General features: G+C 43.6%; 1 protein-coding gene across 4 annotated transcripts in view; it reads right to left on the bottom strand.

Moving 5' to 3' along the window:
* Positions 1-21018, bottom strand: part of SOS1 (SOS Ras/Rac guanine nucleotide exchange factor 1) — a 1044495-nt gene that overhangs the window by 690437 nt on the left and 333040 nt on the right. For all 4 annotated transcript variants that reach the window (XM_029594364.1, XM_029594368.1, XM_029594365.1 and 1 more), the window contains one exon: positions 17082-17246. In XM_029594364.1, coding sequence (XP_029450224.1) covers positions 17082-17246 — 165 coding nt within the window. The remainder of the gene's footprint in view (positions 1-17081; positions 17247-21018) is intronic.

Raw genomic sequence — 21018 nt, 5'->3', positions numbered from 1 at the left:
TGGTGACAGGTGTGAATCTTTCTTAGTTGGTTTTGAGTCTTGATTCAGATAAATGTAGTAGGTAATCAAGCAGTTTTTCTGAGGAGCAGGAGAAAAGACCTAGGGCTTTTTGCTCACACCACAAGGCAAACTTCCTCTATTTTAGTGCATACAATTTTCCTCATGAATTCCTTTCTTGATGCAAAGAGAACACAAGACATTCTCTGACAAACCCAAGGGCTGCAGAATTACCCTCTCAACATCCAGGTTGTGAGAGCTAGAGATCTGATGTTGGGATGGCACAACCACCTATGATCCTGAGCGATGAGATCTGGAGAATTCCTCAGACTGATCAGTTTCCTGATAGACATTACACTAAGAAGAAGGAACCAAACCTCTCAACCAGAAAAGTGCTATGAGAAACATTATCTCCTGGATACACTCTCAGCTTCAACAAAGTCTTCACAATGAGTGGTACCAAAGCATATGCATACAGTATGTTCATGCTCATGTTCAATTAAGCAAAAAGGTATCAGGGCTAGTTTGCCTGATATCCCTTTCCTGAAAAAGAAGGGACATCTTCCAGCTCTGACGAGATGCAAACAGATCTACCATGGGTGTATCCAACTCCCCAAATATCTGGTTTGCTACCCACAGTCCTCTAGGACCCAACTAAATCTGTCCACCAGGATATTCATCTCACCTGCCAGACACATAGCTCTAAGAGTTGGCTAAATTCCACATATGTACAGTCTCCTGATACAGGAGGTATGATCCCATGCCCGCTGCTTGTTGATGTAGAACATCACAACTTGATTATCCATCTGGACTAGGATCACTTTGTTGGCCAACCAATCTCTGGAAGCATTCAGAGCACACCAAACTGCCCTTAGCTCCAGGAAATTTATCTGATGCTTATCCTGAGCACACCAAAGGCCCTGGGTTCAGCGCCCCTATGGATTCCCCAATCCAAGTTGGACAAATCCATGGTCAGAACAATTTGGATTGGAGAAATTTACAGGATTATGCCTCTAATCAAATTGCCTTGGCACCAGGAGGAAGTCATTGAGCAGCTACATAATGCAGATGCTATCACAAAGGTCCCAAGTGGCTTGAAGTCACTGATATCTGAGTATTCACTGATCTCTACTTATATGTAGATGTGCCAAAGAAGAAATGTGTCTCTGGGTTTGGCTCGGGTCCAGGTGTGGTTTAGTGGTCTTCTGCTGCCTTGGGCAGGTATGAGGGGCCTGGCGTGCTCAGGACAAAGACAGCAAAGGATAACACCATATCAGTTGGAAGTGTCTCATCAATCCCATGCTCAGATACCTCCAGACAGAGGAAAGTCAGTACTGGCTATAGAGAGCTGCTTAAGTGTTGCACAGCATTCACAAATCAGTATCACCTGTTCCTTAACCCCATTTCTGAAGAGATTATCTCCCACTGGATGTCTGACAACTGCATCCAGGCAAATCTGTGAGGGCCAATCCCCACTGCAGAGACTCTCAATGCATCTCAAAAACATCAAAGGTCAACCTGACTGAGTTTTACACATTCCTTTCCCACCAATGACTAGAAGTCATCAAGCTGCTTCTGAATAAGCTGCTTGGCCACCTCCTGCATCTGCTTCAGCAGGCCCCACAAGTACTGGGCCAAAAAAAGCTGGTAGGCGACATAGCTCCCTAAAACACCTCCCGCCCAAGAATATCCAAAGTTCTGGAAACCTTCCCTGTGGAAACAGAGGAATGGTTTGTAGACTAGAATGAATTCTCTCTGCAGGACAGCTTCTGGGTATTCATGGCCGCAGCCAGAAAGTCCACTCTCCCAGAATCATGCACTGATGTTTCTTCATCTCCACTTAGTGCTCGGTATCAGAACTCCTCCAAAGAGGTGAAAATGATGATCTTTGCATGGAAGGAGGCAGGCAAAGGCCTGTTTCCCTGGTTCTTCTCAATGCTTGATGTCAGAGCTGGATGCCCCCTCAATGTCGATGCATCGCCAGCATCCAGTGAAGCTGCCAGATCCATCAATGTTGATGCCTCTGATATCTAGTTCAATGAGCCAGTCTCTCAGTGCCCAAAGTGTTTTCATTAGCTTCAGCTGAGATTGGCAACTCCTTTGGCATCGTCGTCGTGCACCAGTGACACCTCTGGACATTATGTGATGCCTCCAAAAAGAAAATAAATATATCATGGAGATCCATGATAGACATGATCCTGGCATACTTGGAGCATAACTGAAAGCCACTGGCTTGCTTATCCATGACCAGACTGAAAAGCAATGAGGCAAAATCAAATGACTCGACTGAGCAGTCAATGCCCCTCAGGTAACAACCGAAAAACCTAAGAACTGGAAAGGGGACAGAAAAGACCAAAGGGCCCTGGGACAAAACTCCTGCTGAAATTAGGCTGGAATAAGAACTATGGTAGCAGAAGAGTGAAGAACCATGACCGAAGGGGCTCTTTGAAAGATACTGAAGGGGCCCCTGCATGGGCACGTAATATAATAGCACGCTGGGTATGCCTATTGAAGCACAGTAAAGGTTCTGGAAACTTTCACATAAAAGTTCCAGGCTGGGCTCCATTGGATATCACCCACTTTTGAGGGCCGCAACACTACTTGTCCTCTGAGAAAGTTTTCCAGAATAAAAACAAAATATTAACCTGAATGGTGTCTTAAATTGGGTGGGATTTTTCTATTTTCTTTCTTTTTCTTGTTTGCTGTACTTGAGATTTGATTGTAACCCTCCCAAGTTTGGTTTAGCTGGTAGTCTAATATCAGCAAGCAGTTTTTCTAAACGTTTGATTTTTTGTTTTTTGGTGTTTATTAATGCGTTGCTTGGTTGTATTGCTGAACTGATGCCAAGATAAATTTAAAAATAAATACAGACAGTGGCTCACAAGACAGCATGTGGGTACTTTACTGAGCTATGAGAGTTAGGTCCATGTCAGCACTGTCAGATGACAACACATGTTATGGCTAATTTATGCCTGCTCATCGATGAAGAAAGATATAGAAGAAAAGAAACTGAAAATGGAAAGGAAATTCTGGAAAAAAAAGAGTTGAGATAGAAAGAGGAAAGCAGAAAGATTGACAAATATAATCAGAAAAATAAAATATCCAGACAACAAAAATAGGGGAAAACAATTTAGTGATTGTACTATGTTAGAAGAGATGCACAATCATAGCTATCTATTTTGAATACAAGAACAAATGCTTTTTTTTTTTTTATTTCTCTGGTGTTGCACTGAATGCAAAGTCTGGCTTCTACAAGTTTCCAGTTCAATTTATGTCTGCACATTTCTAATTTGCGGTCATTTATTTTGTATTTGGTTAAGGTCTGTGTTCCGCATGTGCAACTGAGGTGAAATATTCTACTAGTGTGTAGTTTCTGTGTCTAAATCTATAGTAATCCAGCTTCTTATGTTCTTCTGTTTTCCCTATAGATAGTGTATTGCTGTTCTAGAGCCTGGAGTAAAATTCAGTGCTGCCTGCCACCCAACATCAAGCTAGCAATTAAAAACCTGGCTCTTTTTAATCATTTTATGGGTCAAATCTAAACCCAATCCCTGAATGAAATTACACCAAAACTATCATTCCAAGTACACAGTCAATTTACATTACACTCCAGGAAGTTAAGAATGAACTTGTTATAATCTGTAAATAATTTATTTTACCTGTAAAGAACCTGCCGAACCAGTACATGCACTGCTCATGTTCTTTTCATTTATTGAAGAAGCTATTATACTACCCTGTTTCTCTTTATTATCACTGCCCTAAACGCTCATACTACACCACACAGATGTTCATAACTGCACTAGGCTCCTTCCAGTTGATTAATATTTAACTGTACTGAGCACCCTTCTGCTCCTTAACTACTGTACCTGTCTATATACCCCTCTGTACCCAATGTATGCCTTAACATGTTTTGAACTCGGATGAAAAAAAATGACAAACAATGATGAGAAAGCATGATTTCTTGTAATTTAATAATTCTGCAATTAATGTAAAAAAAATACATGAAAAAGAATGACTAATGTAAACAAAGACAGACATTGCTGGTTGGAGCTGGGGAAACAGGGAGGGGTTTATTTGTCACCTCCCCCTCAAACACACAACCAAAAAGGCTTTTCATTGCCCCTAAGACAAGATATTGAAAGAAAGGGATGCCACAATCATTTATTTGGAAAAATGTGGTGTACTTAACTCCTTTCAGCACCTGAACCAAGAACCTGAGCTACCCATCTTATGTATATTTGTTTTTTTTAATTTTCTATTTATAAGTAATTAACAAGTCAAGATACAAATCTCAAAATAACATGAAGGGTTGCAAGACAAAAGCAAAACTAAAGTTTCAACACTTATAATCTGTAAATTAATAAGTAACCTGTAAATATAAAGCCACAGAGTAGGGCAACAAAAGTACACAAGCATGTAATGCCACATCATCGCAGCACCAGTTGGCATAGCAGCCCAAGTCTATTCCGTAGCAGGCTCCATGGGACAAAGCTACCAGTGCCTGCAGTGATGCGCTACAAAGGAGCTGACAGCTGTGAAGTGTGCGGTGGATCTGTTCTCATTGGTACCCCATAGCAGCCATTTGTACCAAACACACAAGGGCACTGGATGATGCCTGAGGCATAACTTGTCGATGGGCCCCGATGATGAATAGTAGCCTCTGCACTGGTGCACTTGTTCCAGGAAGCCCAATTTCAAGGCATACCCTGGCAGGCACACTGATGGTGCTTGACTCTGATGTCTTTTATGTCATCTAGCATGGAGGGAATAGCACTCCAGATGCCTACTACATGATGTCAGCGACAACACCCATGGCACTGGTGACACCAATTTCCTTAGCATCCAGACACTCCATGGTGCAGACAGGTTTGGTAACATGCGGTGGCACCCATTGTGCTCAGACAATCTATGAGCTTGACAATGTCAACAGCATCCACAGCACACGACAACTGCGTAGTCCTTCAAAGATGTGTCTCCCATGGCACCACAGCACTCGATACAGTCAATGGCACCTTTGGTGCTCAATGGCCCTAGCACGCCCCTGCACCCATGGTGCTCCACAGCATGGCTTCCATGGTGCCTGCTGGAGTTCGATGGTGTCCTTGGCACTCATTTGATATGTCTGTTTTTTTGTGCCCTTATTCATCCTTTCTGGGAACGGGCCCAGAGTAGACAGCTCGCTCGGCGCTCAATGGCATCCATGGCACTCAGTGGCTCTAACTCTGCTGGGTTACACTCCCACAGCTGACCATCAGTGCTCTGGCACAGATGTGCCAGGCAACTAATGTCGGACATGGCACCATGGCAAAGCTGATTGCCCAGGCTCATGCTCACCCTCTCTTCCAAAGTAATTGCACTGCCAAAACAAGCTGACAAGAAGAAGGGGAAACTATGGCATACAGGGCACCAGAAGTGAAGATTAACTTCGGCCAGTGGAAACTAGTTCCCAGAGGTGTGGGGGAGGATAAGCTCTCCTCCCCATGGGAACATCCAATCCTGGTCTTTCACTGCCTGAGCCTCCATCAATGCCCAATGATTGGACGAAAAGTCATGGAACTCCTGCCTGGATGGGAAGTCAAGCCAGTCCACAGGCTCGAAGACTACTTGGACCACATACAGACTGATATTGCCCGTTCCCAGAAAGGATGAATAAGGGCACAAAAAAACAGACATATCAAATGAGAGGACAATGTGAATAAACTGCAGGTGCAGCATTAAGGGGGAGAGAAAAACTCTCTGCCAGGCTACAAAATGCACTAGGCCTGCCATGCAGCCAGCAGATAGACTTGGAAAGAGAAAAAAAACACACACAAATTACCACAAGGTACATAAGGCAAAAATAAAACACAAAGGCTCTACAAGAAAAACCAGATGCTACAGCTCCAGAAAAGTCACAGCAATAGCTGTGAGGGAAAGAGCAAAGCTAAAATGTGACCCCATGGCTCCATGGAAAAAGCAAGAGTGAGGGGCTCTGCACGGGAGACAGTGAGGTAGCTACAGCTATAGATGCTCAGTAGAGCATGTTAAAAGCTCTAGAATCTTTGAGATCAAAGTTCTGCATGGGCTCAGTCGGATGGCATCACCTATGTGTGAGTACTGCCATCCTGCCTGTCTTTGGAGAATTCAGAGTTTAAATATCTGCTTAGTAAAAAAAAATATTTTCTATTTGTCTTAAATGTATTACCTAATAACTTCATAGAATATCACCTAGTCTTCGTACTTTCTGAAAGAGTAAACAATGGATTCACGTTTACCTGTTTCACTCCACTCATTTTATACTTGAGCTTGCAAGCTTTTTTTGTTACGTTCAGCGGTCTGCAAACTGCCACCCTCAATTCTCGGGCCAGACCCCTGATTGTGGCAAGTTGCTCACACAGCAGAATGCCACTCTCTTCCGCAGCAACAAGCTGCCAGCTTGCCTAAGGGCAGGATGCTACCAACTCTCGGCCGCTGCATGTTCCCCTAGGCACGCACGTGGCCAACTGTCAGATTTAAAGAGCCTGCAATGGGAAAAAACCCATGGCGCAGCTTTATGATCTCACACAGCCAAGCCAATCTAAGGCCTCCACGCCCTTTCCTCAGCGACAGGTTTCCCTTATCTAGTAGCAGTGCATCTTGCTCCAGCATTCAGTCTTCGGTTCCAGCATCACTGCCTTCACTTCTTCCATGCCTCTCTTGCTATCCACTTGTTCTTCTCCTAGTCTTCTTACCTTGCCTATCCGTCCCACCTTCGGATGGATACCAGATACTGAGCTTGGCCTGGCATCTGGATACTCTTGATCGCCACCTACCACCGATTAAGCCTTTTCTTTGCCCTCTCTGACCCAGCTATCTCAATGGATCTTTCTGCCATCAGCAGAGGACCCCACCTAAGATCTGCCAGCCCTGGCATGCAAAGGCTCAACCCAAAGAGAACTTGGGCTGGTAAAGAAGAGACTCCAGCTGGGCCTCTGCTTTGTCCAGGTCCACCTGCAGGGCTCCTCCCTGCAGGTTCTATCAACCCTGCCTCGGTCTAAGGGTCCATGAACACAACACTTTTTCATCAGATGAGCAGGGCCCACACAAATAGGGCTGTTTCTGCATCTTTAGGTCACTTTTTCTTGGTCTTTGATTGCATCTCTTGGTATTTGATATTCTTTCCTCTCTCCATACATAGTACAGCATAGTCACTTAGTAAAGCAAAATTGCTTACCTTGTAATAGGTGTTATCCCAGGACAGCAGGATGTAGTCCTCACATATGGGTGACGTCAGCAACGGAGCCCTAGGCGGGAAAGTTTACTGTCAAAGTTTCTAGAAACTTTTGACTGGCACTGTGGTGCCCACTGAGCATGCCTAGCATGCTATGATATTCTCTGCCACAGGTGTCACTCTTCAGTCTCGTATATAGCAATAAGCTTTAGCAAAAAATAAAATAATAAATTATGAGGCCCAACTCCGTGGGGTGGCTGGTGGGTTCTGCGAGGACTACATCCTGCTGTCCTGGGATAACACCTATTACAAGGTAAGCAATTTTGCTTTATCCCAGGACAAGCAGGATGCTAGTCCTCACATATGGGTGAATAGCAAGCTAGAGGCTGAGTCATTTTAGATTGAGGCAACAGTGAAGTATTGTTGATTAAATGAGTCAGCCAAAGATCATAGAGAATTGGTTGTAGAAGGAGTTGGGTTTAAACTGGAAACAAGTTCTTTAAGACCGATTGTCCATAGGCTGAATCTTGTCGTCCTCCTTTATCCAAGCAGTAATAAGCTGCAAAGGTGTGAAGAGAACTCCATGTTGCAGCTTTACAGATGTCAAGGATTGGCACTGAACGATAGTGTGCTACTGTGGTTGACATTGCTCTTACTGAATGTGCCTTTACTCGCCCTTGGAGAGGAAGGCCTGCTTTTTCATAGCAAAATTGTATGCAATCTGCTAGCCAGTTGGAAAGAGTATGTTTACCCACTGCCTTACCCGGTTTGTTTGGATCATAGGAGACAAAAAGTTGATTGGATTTTCTGTGGACTGCAGTGCGGTTTAGATAGAAAGATAATGCATGCTTACAGTCCAAAATATGTAAGGCTGTTTCTCCTTGGTGAGAATGAGGCCTTGGGAAGAATGTGGGTAAAACTATAGATTGATTTATGTGAAATTCCGTAACCACTTTGGGAAGGAATTTTGGATGTGTATGGAGAACCACCCTATCATTTAAGAATTTTGTGTAGGGTGGGTATGTTACTAGTGCTTGTAACTCACTGACCCTTCTAGCTGATGTAATGGCTATGAGGAAGATAGTCTTCCATGTGAGAAATTTCAGGTCACAGGAGTCTATGGGTTCGAAAGGAGAACGCATGAGTCTTGTTAAAACCAGATTCAGGTCCCATTCTGTGACTGGTGGCCGAATTGGTGGTTTAAGTTGAGTTAAGCCCCTCATAAACCTACTTACAAGAGGTTGAGGGGAGATTGGTGCATCGTTTACCCTGTTATGGTAAGCAGAGATTGCACTAAGATGTACTCTTACAGATGAAGTCTGGAGGCCAGAGTTTGAAAGATGATATAAATAGTCTAGTAGAGAAGTTGTGGGGCAGGAGAAAGGGTCAATGTTCTTTTTCGTGCACCACAAAGCAAATATTTTCCATTTTGAAGAATAGTTCTTTCTTCTGGAAGGTTTACATGAAGCTATAAGTACTTGAGATATATTGGTTGAAAGATTGAATGGTTGTAAGATCAAGTTTTCAACATCCATGCTGTTAGAGATAGGGATGGAAGGTTGGGATGACGCAACTGACCCTGATTCTGAGTTATGAGATTGGGATCTACTCCCAGGCGAATTGGATCCCTGACTGAGAGATCTAATAGTGTGAGGAACCATACTTGCCGAGGCCAATACGGGGCTATGAGTATCATGGACCCCTTGTCCTGTTGTAGCTTCACAAGAGTTTTGGTTATGAGCGGTATTGGAGGATATGCATATAACAGGCCTGAATTCCAAGGGCGAGCAAAGGCGTCCTTGGCTGTCTGGTTGTTCTGTTTGTGCAGAGAACAGAACTTGTTCACTTTGTAATTCAGATGTGATGCAAAGAGGTCTATTGTTGGTTGACCCCATGTTTGAAATATCTTGGTCGCTACTGAAGGATTTAGTAATCATTCGTGTGGTTGGAATTGACGACTGAGTCGATCCGCCACTACATTTTGAATGCCTGCTAGGTAAGTGGCCCAAAGAAGGATGGAGTGGTTCAGGGCCCAGTCCCAGATTTGTGCAGCTTCTTGACAAAGGAGATACGAGCCCGTGCCTCCTTGTTTGTTGATGTACCACATGGCTACTGTGTTGTCTGTTTGGATGAGAACAGTCTTGTGTGAAAGGCAGTCCATGAATGCATGCAGAGCATAGCGTATAGTTCGAAGCTCCAAGAAATTGATCTGATATGTTGCTTCGAGTTTCGTCCATGTTCCTTGAGTTTGGAGATTGTTTATGTGAGCCCCCCAAACCAAGGTGGATGCATCTGTAGTTAACGTTATCTGTGGGACTGGTTGTTGAAAAGGTAAGCCTTTGCACAAATTTTCCTTGTTTATCCACCAACGAAGTGAGGAATGTAGTTGGTGGGTTACTTGAATTGAGGAATGTAATGGTTGAATGGCTTGGATCCATTGTGATTTCAGAGTCCATTGAGTTACTCTCATGGCCAGCCTTGCTAGAGGTGTAACCTGTACTGTAGAGGCCATGTGGCCTAGTAAAGATAGAAACTGATGAGCTGTTGCTTGATTTGAGTGAATCGAGTTTGCCAACAGGGATAATGTTTCTGCTCGATCCACCGGTAGAAAGGTCTTTGCAAGGCCTGTGTTTAGTTCTGCTCCTATGAAGTGGAGTAGCTGATAGGGTATGAGATGGGATTTTTGATAATTGATTAGAAAACCCATAGAGTGAAGTAGAGCAATAGTTTGGTTGAGAGAACTTAGAGCTCCCTGGTGAGATTGACTTCTGATGAGCCAGTCGTCCAGATATGGGAAAACGAACACTTTCCTTGCGTAAGTGTGCTGCTATTACTGCCAGGCATTTGGTGAAAACTCTGGGAGCAGATGCCAGTCCGAATGGCAGTACTCTGTATTGGAAATGCTGATGACCCACTACGAAGCGCAAATATGTTCGATGAGGAGGGAATATTGGTATGTGAGTGTAAGCATCTTGTAGATCCAGAGAACAAAGCCAATCTCCTTTTTGAAGAAGTGGAAGTATGGTGCCTAGAGAAACCATCCTGAACTTTTCTCTGTTTAGAAATTTGTTGAGATTTCTGAGGTCTAGGATGGGACATAGGCCTCCAGTTTTCTTTGGAATGAGGAAATATCTGGAGTAGAATCCTCTGCCCTGCTGTGTCCGGGGCACTGGTTGAATGGCCCTGGCTCTCAGAAGGGTGGATAATTCTATGTGTAGTTGATTTAGTTGAGAATTTTGTTTTGGACAAGCAGTTGGTGGAAATTCTGGAGGAATTGCGAGGAAATTTAGTTTGTAACCATGGGCTATGATAGAGAGTACCCATTGGTCTGTTATTGTTTGCCAGCGTGTGTAGAAATGTGATACTCTTCCTCCTACTGGCAGAAGTGTGTGAGGATTTAAAAGTATGGCTTGTTCTCTGGTCTGACTCTCAAAATCCCACCGCTGGACCTGTTTGATGTGGAGGTTGCGTGTGAGGAGGCCTAGGCTGTCATGCTTGAGAACGTTGTTGTTGAGGCCTAGTAGATCTGCTCCTAGTTGTTTGTGAGTAGTATCTACATGGCCTGTAGTAATAACACTTTTGTTCCCTGCGGGGCAAGCGTCTTTGTGATTGTGTTGAAGGATCCTGAGGCATTTGTGAGAGCTGACGTAATGTCTCAGTGTGGTCCTTTAGCTGTTGGACTGCTTCCTGGACCTTATCACCAAATAAATTGTCTCCCAAACATGGCAGATCCACTAGTTTTTCTTGGACCTCAGGCCTGAGATCAGAGGCCTTGAGCCATGCATACCTTTGAGCAATAATCCCAGCAGCTGCAGTCCTGGAGGCAGTGTCAAAGCTATCGTAAGCAGCTCTGACCTCGTGCTTCCCTGCTTCTAGGCCCTTGTTCACTATGGCCTGTGCTGATTCTTGACATTGTGCAGGTAGTGAGTTCACGAATTGCTCCATCTGCTTCCATAAGTCTCTCTGATACTGTGTCATATACAATTGGTATGCAGAGATTCTTGAATTCAGGATTGCTGCTTGATACACCTTTTTTCCTAATGTATCCAGGAAGCTGTGGTCTTTGCCTGGGGGAGTTGAAGAGTGAGGACGGACACATCTTGACTTTTTCTGGGCAGATTCAACTACCACTGAATTGTGTGGTAATTGTGCCTTTCGGAAGCCAGGTGCTGTCTGTACCAAATAGATAGAATCCACTCTTTTGTTTACTCCTGGAACTGTGGAAGGGTGCTCCCAAATTCTATGTTGTAAATCTAATAGCACTTCATGAATTGGGATAGCCAAAACTTGTTTAAGAGAATCTACATATTGTAAGACCTCTAGAGTGTGTTTAGTGTCTTGTTCAGTAGCCAATTTGAAGGGTATGGTATCTGCCATGTCTTGTATAAAACTGGAGAATGATAAGTCTTCAGGTGGGGACTTTTTTCTGGGTTCTGGTGGAGAGGGTTCTGACAAAGTCCTCAGAAGATGTATTTGTGTCTTGGCTATCCCAGGAGTCCTCATCATCATCCCTGTGAGGAAGTCTAGTGATGGGCTTGGATGGTAAATGTAATCCTGATGGACCTGGTAATGAGTCATCGATGGGAGGTAATGGAAGTGTTTGTTTGTCAGGTTGTTTAGGTAAAGTGTCGATGACATCTTGATACCGTTGTATTAGATGCTGGAAGAAAGCTAGATCTTGAATCTCTGGTTCTTCCTGTGGTGGTTGGATCGACGGAACAGTTATTGGAATAGACGTCGACGTCGAAGGTGGTCGTCTCGATGTCAGACCTGATGTCGGTGGAGTCATCGGTATCGACGTCAAAGACGTCGATGGCAGTTGTGCGTATATCTATGTGGACATCGTTATTTTGGGCGTCGACATAGAGTCTCCTGTAGTCCATGGTGTGAAGGTCAACACCGGCATTGGTGGTCTCACCGGCATAGATGCAGGGAGCATCGGCATCAACGAGCCCGTCAGAATTAGATGTTGTTCTAAGAAGGCCTTGGATACCGCTTGTCTGATAATCTCAGACAATTCCGGCGTTACAACTGATGGTACCAGAGCAGTTGTAAGCGGTGGCGGAGGCTGAGATGTAGGATCCGGTGCAGAGCCCTGCAGAGGATCAGGAACCGGAGACGGAGGAATAGGCCCAGGCGCCGGTGTTTCTTCGGTCCGTGGCCGCTTTGCCATCGAGGGTTCCTGGGGATCCGTTTTGGGCATCAACGGTCATTGATGTCGATGCTTATGTTTTAACTTCTGAGAGTCGATTGATTTCGTCGATGATGATGGTGATGAAGGATCCCCCGACGGCCCCGGGCGAGGTTTTTTGAGTAATAAGCGCTTAGACGTTCCGGTCGGGACGACTTCGATGACACCGGAGATGGAATAAGTTGGAGCTGGAAAAGATGCTCTATTTTTTCAAGCCGGGTCTTTCTACTTTTCGGAGTCATCTCGGCGCATTGAGGGCAATTATTTACCTCATGTTTCTCCCCGAGGCATAAGCACACATTCGAGGTGCGGGTCGGTGATCGACATTTTTCGAGCGCATACAGGACATTTTTTAAAACCTGTAGCCATATTTCTAATCGACAGCCGTCGAAAGAAAGGGAATTCGTGAGAAGGAGAAACCTTTGAAAAAAGGGACAATGAGACAGAGGTACTCACCAGCCGGTGGAGAACAAATTACCCCCTTTTGAATCTGTGACAGAGAATATCTTTTAATCGACTTTTTCAGTCAAGTTTTTGTAGTGTTGAGAGAAATCTCAACAGCTCCTTATCCTGTGGTGCGGACAGCAGAGCGGAAAGACAAAGACTGAAGAGTGACACCTGTGGCAGAGAATATCATAGCATGCTGGGCAAGCTCAGTGGGCACCACAATGCCAGTCAAAAGTTTCTAGAAACTTTGACAGTAAACTTTCCCGCCTAGGGCTCCGTTGCTGAAGTCACCCATATGTGAGGACTAGCATCCTGCTTGTCCTGGGATAATAACATTTCTATTAGTATTGCTGTTTTTGTCATTTTCTCCTTTACCACTGTGTCCAGTTTTCTAACATCAAATTTGGTCTGGGAATGAATAACTATATACTGATTTATATGAAGAATTATGTAAAATAGAAAGACTGTATATTTAAAGTAATAAATTTGCAGTGGGAATGTACATGGAACTTGGGGCAGAGCTTGGTTAGCTTCCCAATACAAAAGGCATCTGCTGCCCACTGTTCTATTTTTACATTTAGATATACAGAAAAGCAGAGCTGCTTACCTCTAAGTAAGGTTTCTCTGAGAACAGGATGTCAGTCCTCACACCTTGACATCATCTGATGAAGCCCGGCATTGAAAACTTATGTCAAAGTTTCTAGAACTCTGTCTGAGCTTGCCAACGGCATGCAATATACCACGCATCCACGTGGGATCCCTTCACAGTCTGAGAATTTAGCAAATACTAAGAAGTGAAGTACCCATGCTACAGGGAGGTGGGTATCGCTAGGATTGACATCCTGCTGTCTTTGGAGAATACATGATACAGGTTAGCAATTTTGCTTTCTCTTAGGACAAGCAGGATGGCAGTCCTCACACATAGGTAATCCCTAGCTACAGTCGGCACCCAACAAAGAAAGGGGAAAAAAAATAGCGCCAACAGACAAGAAGCCTTTTTTGTAACATATCCTGTCCTTTCTTAAGGGAGCAGCATGGAACAAAAACCAACAGGCCCTAAGTGGGGGGAGGGGGAAGATGGATTCTACAGCTCAAATAAGTTCCAAAGGACAGACTGACCAAACCTGCTGTCATATCTGCCATTCTTATCCAAGCAGTAATATGATGTGAATGAGGGGAAAGAACATCATGTCACAGCCTTGCAGATACTCTCCATGGGGCCTAATATCAAGTGAGCCACTCATGCTGCCATGGTTCGGACCAGTCAAAATCCTATCCCAGGTGTTGGCTGGGTTGCCATCTGGGGCTTAGATGCCTTCTGTTGCCAGGAATGGTTACGAGGGGCCTGCTATGCACGGGACCAAGGAAGAGAATAATGCTTCCTCGGGTGGAAGTGCTTCCTTTGCTCCGAACTGTGATACCTCGTACAGGAGGAGGGCAGGTCTGGAGTGGCCATGGAGAGTTGTTGGAGCATGGCATACAATGATCACAGATCTGTGCCACCACATCCTTAACTGAAATTTTGAAGAGATTCTCTTCAGTACACAGCATGTTAGCAAGTCTTTCCTACACCTTTGAGAGGAGATCAGAGGTGCACTTAGACTGTGCACAACACCTATCCCGACAGCAGAGACTTTTGTACAACCTGAAATACATCATATCAAAAGGACCCAGTGTTTTCCACACTCCAGCCCCCTGGCCACCAGCAACTAGAAAATGTCTTGCTGCTTTTGAGGGAGGTGCTCACCCATCTTCTGTATCTGTTTCAGGATGTCTCGCAAATACTGATTCATGAAGAGTTAATAGGCCGCTATGCAGCCAATGATCATAGCACTCTGAAATATTTTCCTCCAGGAGTATATATGGCTTTAGGATCCTTCCTCATGGGCACAAAGGAGTGGGTCCTAGATTGCTTGGCCTTCTTGAGAGTGGATGTGACCACCACAGATTGGCATGATAGCTGACATATTGAATCCAGGAGCCTTTTGGACGATATATAGCAACTGCTTTCTTATCCACGGGAGCCACTGAGAGTGGATTCTCACACATTACAAAAAAAAAAAAAACTTCCAGAAGGATCTCATGTACTGGGACTGCCATGATCTCCCTATGAAGCTCCACATATTGGAAGATATCCAGCCTCATTCCTAGACTCATCTTCTGTCAGCAAAATAAATGGGATGGCCTTATCCATCTGCCTGACAAAACCAGAAAAGATGTCCTCAGACAGTGACGACTTCTGTCTGGGGAAAACGAGGGGTTGGAAAGGAGACCCACTGATGACCCATCATAAGAAGTGTCATCTGAGTCATTGCTGCATCCCTACTCACTGCAACCTGCAGGAGGGATCCCTCAATACTCTGTTCCCAGCCAATGTGTCAGTGACCGATGCAGCTAGCTGGTGGATCCAGGACCCTGAGAAACCTTGTCCTCATGAGGAAGCTTCCTCTGATGATTTCTGGTTCCTCAGAAATGAGCCAGCTACCACAGACTCTGATGCCCCTCTGAGTCTCAGCAACAGACCATAAAGACACCGGTGTCAGTGTAGATACCGTGCCAGCTAGAACCTGTAGTGAGTTGAGCAGCAGTTCGAGAACATAAGAACATACCATACTTGGTCAGACCAAGGATCCATCAAGCCCAGCATCCTGTTTCCAACATTGGCCAATCCAGGCCATAAAAACCTGGCAAGTACCCAAAAACTAAGTCTATTCCATGTTGCTGTTGCTAGTAATAGCAATAGCTATTTTCTAAGTCAACTCAATTAATAGCAGGTAATGGACTTCTCGTCCAAGAACTTATATCCTTTTTTAAACACAACCATACTAACTGCACTAACCACATCCTCTGGCAACAAATTCCAGAGTTTAATTGTGCGTTGAGTAAAAAAGAACTTTCGCCGATTAGTTTTAAATGTGCCACACGCTAACTTCATGGAGTGCCCCCTAGTCTATTATTCGAAAGAGTAAATAACCGATTCACATCTATCCGTTCTAGACCTCTCATGATTTTAAACACCTATCATATCCCCCCTCAGCCGTCTCTTCTCCAAGCTGAAAAGTCCTAACCTCTTTAATCTTTCCTCATAGGGGAGCTGTTCCATTCCCCTTATTTTGGTAGCCCTTCTCTGTACCTTCTCGAAGCCTTGCAGCGCCTTTTTCTACAGCCTGTTTAGATCCATCTCTCCAACTCCTTAAAGATTGCCAATGCCTACACAGTCTGTGAGGCAGGAAGGGTTACCACATCCTCTTCAGAACAGAGGAGGATCAGTCGCAGATACTAGGACTGCACTCTGGATTCCTGGAGCACGAGCTCCCCCCATGCATCAATGGGGACTGATGCTAATGCTTCTTGGTTTTCAATGCTCAGCATGAATCTTCCCTGGTGCTGAGGCAGATGCAGATGCCTTCAACTGGAAAGAGCTTGATGCTGGCCTGTTTCCAGGTTCTCTACCAGTCAGTGACGTCAAGGGAATAGACAAGACACTCCTCTCCCCCCCTCCCCCCCGGGATGCCTATGGCTCCTTTATCATCAAGTGCAGCTCCATGGTTCATGGATGTCAATGTTTTCGACGCTAATAGATCAGTCTTCTGGTGCCCGAAGACATGTTCCATCAAATCCAAGCGGGACAGGAGTCCTTTTGGGGTCATCTCAGTGCACTTGCAGGAACCACAGAGGACGCAGCTATCATGGAGATATGTGATTACAGTCCTCTTGCATTGAGGGCACCACTGAAACTGTGAAGTCATGTCATAACAAAATAAGAGGGACACAAAATCAAACTCTATGGCGGAAGCAGTGGGTCAATGTCCGGTGGGCACTGACACCATCACCGCCCAGAAGGAAACAGCAGCGAACTGAAATTTAGCAAAATGATGAAAAACCTTACCTAGGGACCACTACAGGGAGATCACAGAACAATAAGAGAAGAAACATGCATAAAGAAGAGAGAAAAGTACAAAAAGCACCAACTCATTGAGAAAATGTTTTGCAGAGGCTCAAACCGTGACCACTGGGTTCTGTGGAAAAAAAGCCTGAAGGCACCCAATTGGATGCGCATGCTCAGTGAGGCTCACTCAAAGCTCTAGAAAGCTTGACACAAGTTTTCCTTGATGGGCTCCATCATATCATATTGCCCATGTGTGAGGACTAATTTCCTGCTTGTCCTCTGAGAATGAAACTAATCTTTACAAAATTAGAACCACTGTTTACCAAATTATTTTAAATTAAAGAAAAAAAAAGATCATTTGCTCTTACCTTATCGGCACACATTGCCACTTTAATGTCTTGTTTTGTAATTTCATAATGCCGTATATTTCGTACATAATTCCCAGCCAGCTTTAAAATATCAGCAGAAATGTATTCTAATACTGCTACTATGTAAACAGATACCTGGTGGTCCATTTTATAACCTAGGATCTCCTGAAAACAAAGAAAATAACATTTTATAAAAATAACACTAAATTCATTATAAAGTTAAAAAAAGTTGCACAAAGTAAATCAAAAACTTCATTGTTATCTAATGTTGACCACAGAAAATGAACAGTTGGGCTTCTTGAAGACTGGATCAAAGAGAATGTTTTGTAAATGCAATTTAGAACAGATTTACTTCACGGACAACTTAAAGAACCATTTTATTAGCATCAAAATATTTTTGCAAGAATTCTTCAGTAACTACCTCCTTTCTAATTCTCATTAGATTCTTCCAAGCCTAGACAGTATTCTTTAGCAGCACCAGCAACCTTTGAGGGCTGAAGAGAATTCTCTTTGGCTAACAGTTTGCCATAGTAGCAACGTCATCTTCTCCAAGACACCCAATCCTGGCCAGGTTTGTTTAAACAGGAGATTGAACCAGACTAAGCAGCAGAACTGGACCATAACTACTTTTTTAGTAGTACAGCAAAAGCCCTATTTTATTTAGCTTCTGCCTTTTCATTGGTAGCTCAAAATTTACATTCAGGTACAGTATGTATTTCCCTGTCTCCAGAGTGTTTGTAGTCTAAGGGCTTAATTTACTGAGGATTTTCTCCCAATATCTGTCCTTGGTAAAAATGCTTAGTAAATGACTTCCTAAGTTAATACCTGAGATAAGAGAAGTAAAGTGACTTGTCAAAGGTCGCAACCATCTGTAGTGAGGTTTGACCCATGGTTCTCAGCCCACTGCTCTAACCACTAGGGCAGTGTTTTCCAGTCCTCTCCTGGAAGCACACTTAACCAGTTAGGTTTTCAGAATATCAATAATGAATATGCATGAGATAAATTTACATACATCGAACACAGTGTATGCAAACCTCTCTCATACAACCATCATACAACCTCTCATACACCTCTCATACACCATCATACAAACCCTCCCCCTGCTGGAGTTGAGCTCATTCTGTAAGAAACAGAACGAGCTCAACTCCAGCAGGGGGAGGGTTTGTATGATGGTGAACAGCTGTCTTAAGAGAACATGTTATAGGTAAGCAACCTCACTTTATCTGAAGGAAAATAGTTCACAAAGAAATATGGGAGACACTAGCTAAGAGGTGTCTTCAAAAAAAAAAAAAAAAAAAAAAAGGTGGGGGAATGGTGGAGGGATAAGCCCATCAGAGGAAAAATCTTGTTTGTGAATTTGACTCCCTTTTTCTTTAAAAAAAGAGACAACCTGAAAACAAAACAATGGGTTCTAGGGGACTAGATTTTGAGTCTATCACTCAAAAAAATACCTTAAACCGCCCAAAACTGCTGTTGCATCAGGAGTCATTATCTAAACCTGTGGTTCTCAACCTTTTTTCTGTCAGGACACACCTGACAGATTGCTCTCACATGTGTGACACACTGAACACATGATCGTCACTGGGCTAAATGTAAACATATACTTTATCTACATGAACTGCCCTAACCTCCCAACAATGGGTACAGAACAGAACTAGGACATTCCCTGTTCAATTTATGATACAAAAAAGATATTTCTGGTGTCATCTCAGTCACAGCAACATAAACACTCTCCCCTACCAGGTGCAACAGCCCTCCTTATGAAAAATAAAACAGCAATTTACCACCAATACATGTTCTATTGAGAAAACACAACAAATAAAATTGATACAAATGTCTGTTAGTAAAATACCTCACCTCACACACACATAGAACTGACCTTCACCAACTACAAAAAGACTGCAAGTTACAAATATGGAGACAAAAACTGGAATGATAACAACCCTACCTATGAAAAGACAACACTACAAATATTTAACCAGGCCCTAAATACCAATATACCACCTATTAGGAAAGCAGAACAAGCCAAGCTACACAAACTACAAGCTTGCTGAATACCCTTACCTGGGTCACACCCGCAGAACACAGACAGATCCTCACCAAATACAGAATAAAGTAACCATCAAGTTAATGTTTTTGGTTTTCCATTGTTGCACTGGATACAACACTCAGTCTGGTTTCTTGCTGTTTCCAGTTCAGTTTTTGTCTCCACATTTCTATTTATACATTTCTCAAGTAATATAAAATAATTATTCTAAAACTAGAATATAATAAATGTTTCAAAACGACTGATAAATAACATCCAATCTCTAAACATCAATAAAATATTTTAAACAGCAGACATCACATAATACCCAATAATTAAAATGGAAATCAATCAAGAGAGAAACTTAAAAAGCCACTTTTACTTATCCTCTCCAGCAATTCTCCTATTCCTTTCCCTTGCAAGCCAATAGCACACACCAGAAGCATCCATGGCTGCTGAAACTCTGCCCTCATGCTCCTCTTCCTTTTGGCCCATAACTAGTCTGTCACATACACACACTCTCTCACACACCAGTCATCTTTCTCTCTCTCACACACCAGTCACTTCCCTGTCAAATATTTCTCTCCCACACATACCAGTCACCTCCATGACCAATCTCTCTCTCTCTCTCACATACACACCAGTAACTTCACTGACCAGTCTCTTGCTTTCACATTTCCTCTCTCTTACTTACACACCGTCTCAATCACATACATTCTCTCACACACTTACACACATAATAGCTCACTGTCTCACTCACTCACACCCCCAGCACACATGGCAGCTACAGCACAAGGAAGTAAGAGAGAAAACGTGAGAGAAAAAGAGGTTGGCCAGGGAGGTGATTAACAACTAGTCGCTCGCTATCACAAAAAAATTATTTTCCCTTAAAATAAAAGAATGTTTCTAACACACACAGTGCATTTTGAAACATCCGCACATATAAAAACAAACACTAAGTGGATAGATTTTGGGTATAGCAAAATTGCTTACCTTGTAATAGGTGTTATCCCAGGACAGCAGGATGTAGTCCTCACATATGGGTGACATCAGTAATGGAGCCCTATGTACGGAAAACTTCTGTAAAAGTTTCTATGAAACTTTTGACTGGCACCAGAGTGCCTACTGAGCATGCCCAGCATGCCATGATATTCCCTGCCACAGGGGTCTCCCTTTAGCCTTGGTTTGTAGCAATAGCATTAGCCAAAAATAAAATAATGAAACGTATCGGACCCAACTCCGCGGGGTGGCGAGTGGGTTTCGTGAGGACTACATCCTGCTGTCCTGGGATAACACCTATTACAAGGTAAGCAATTTTGTTTTATCCCAGGACAAGCAGGATGCTAGTCCTCACATATGGGTGATTAGCAAGCTAGAGGCTGAGTCATTTTGTCTTGTAGTAACAGTGAAGTATTGTTGATGAAATGAATCAGCCGAAGATCACCGCAGGTTGGACGTAGAAGGAGTTGGGATTACACTGGAAACAAGTTCTTTAAGACAGATTGTCCATATGCTGAATCTTGTCTTCCTTCCTTGTCTAAACAGTAGTGAGCTGCAAAGGTGTGAAGAGAACTCCATGTTGCTGCTTTACAAATGTCCAGAATAGGTGCTACTGAGGTTGACATTGCTCTGAGTGTGCCTTTACTCGCCCTTGAAGAGTAAGGCCTGCTTTTTCATAACAAAATTGTATGCAATCTGCTAGCCAGTTTGACAGAGTATGCTTACCCACTGCTTTACCTGGTTTGTTTGGGTCATAGGATACAAACAGCTGGTTGGATTTCCTTTGGGCTGTTGTGCGGTTTAAATAGAAGGATAACGCACGTTTACAGTCCAAAGTGTGTAAGGCTCTTTCACCCTGATGAGAATGAGGCCTAGGAAAGAATGTTGGTAAAACTATTGATTGGTTCAAGT

Source organism: Rhinatrema bivittatum, chromosome 3 (assembly GCF_901001135.1).
Source record: "Rhinatrema bivittatum chromosome 3, aRhiBiv1.1, whole genome shotgun sequence".
Classification (NCBI taxonomy): domain Eukaryota; kingdom Metazoa; phylum Chordata; class Amphibia; order Gymnophiona; family Rhinatrematidae; genus Rhinatrema; species Rhinatrema bivittatum.
This window is presented reverse-complemented; position numbering and strand designations above follow the sequence as displayed.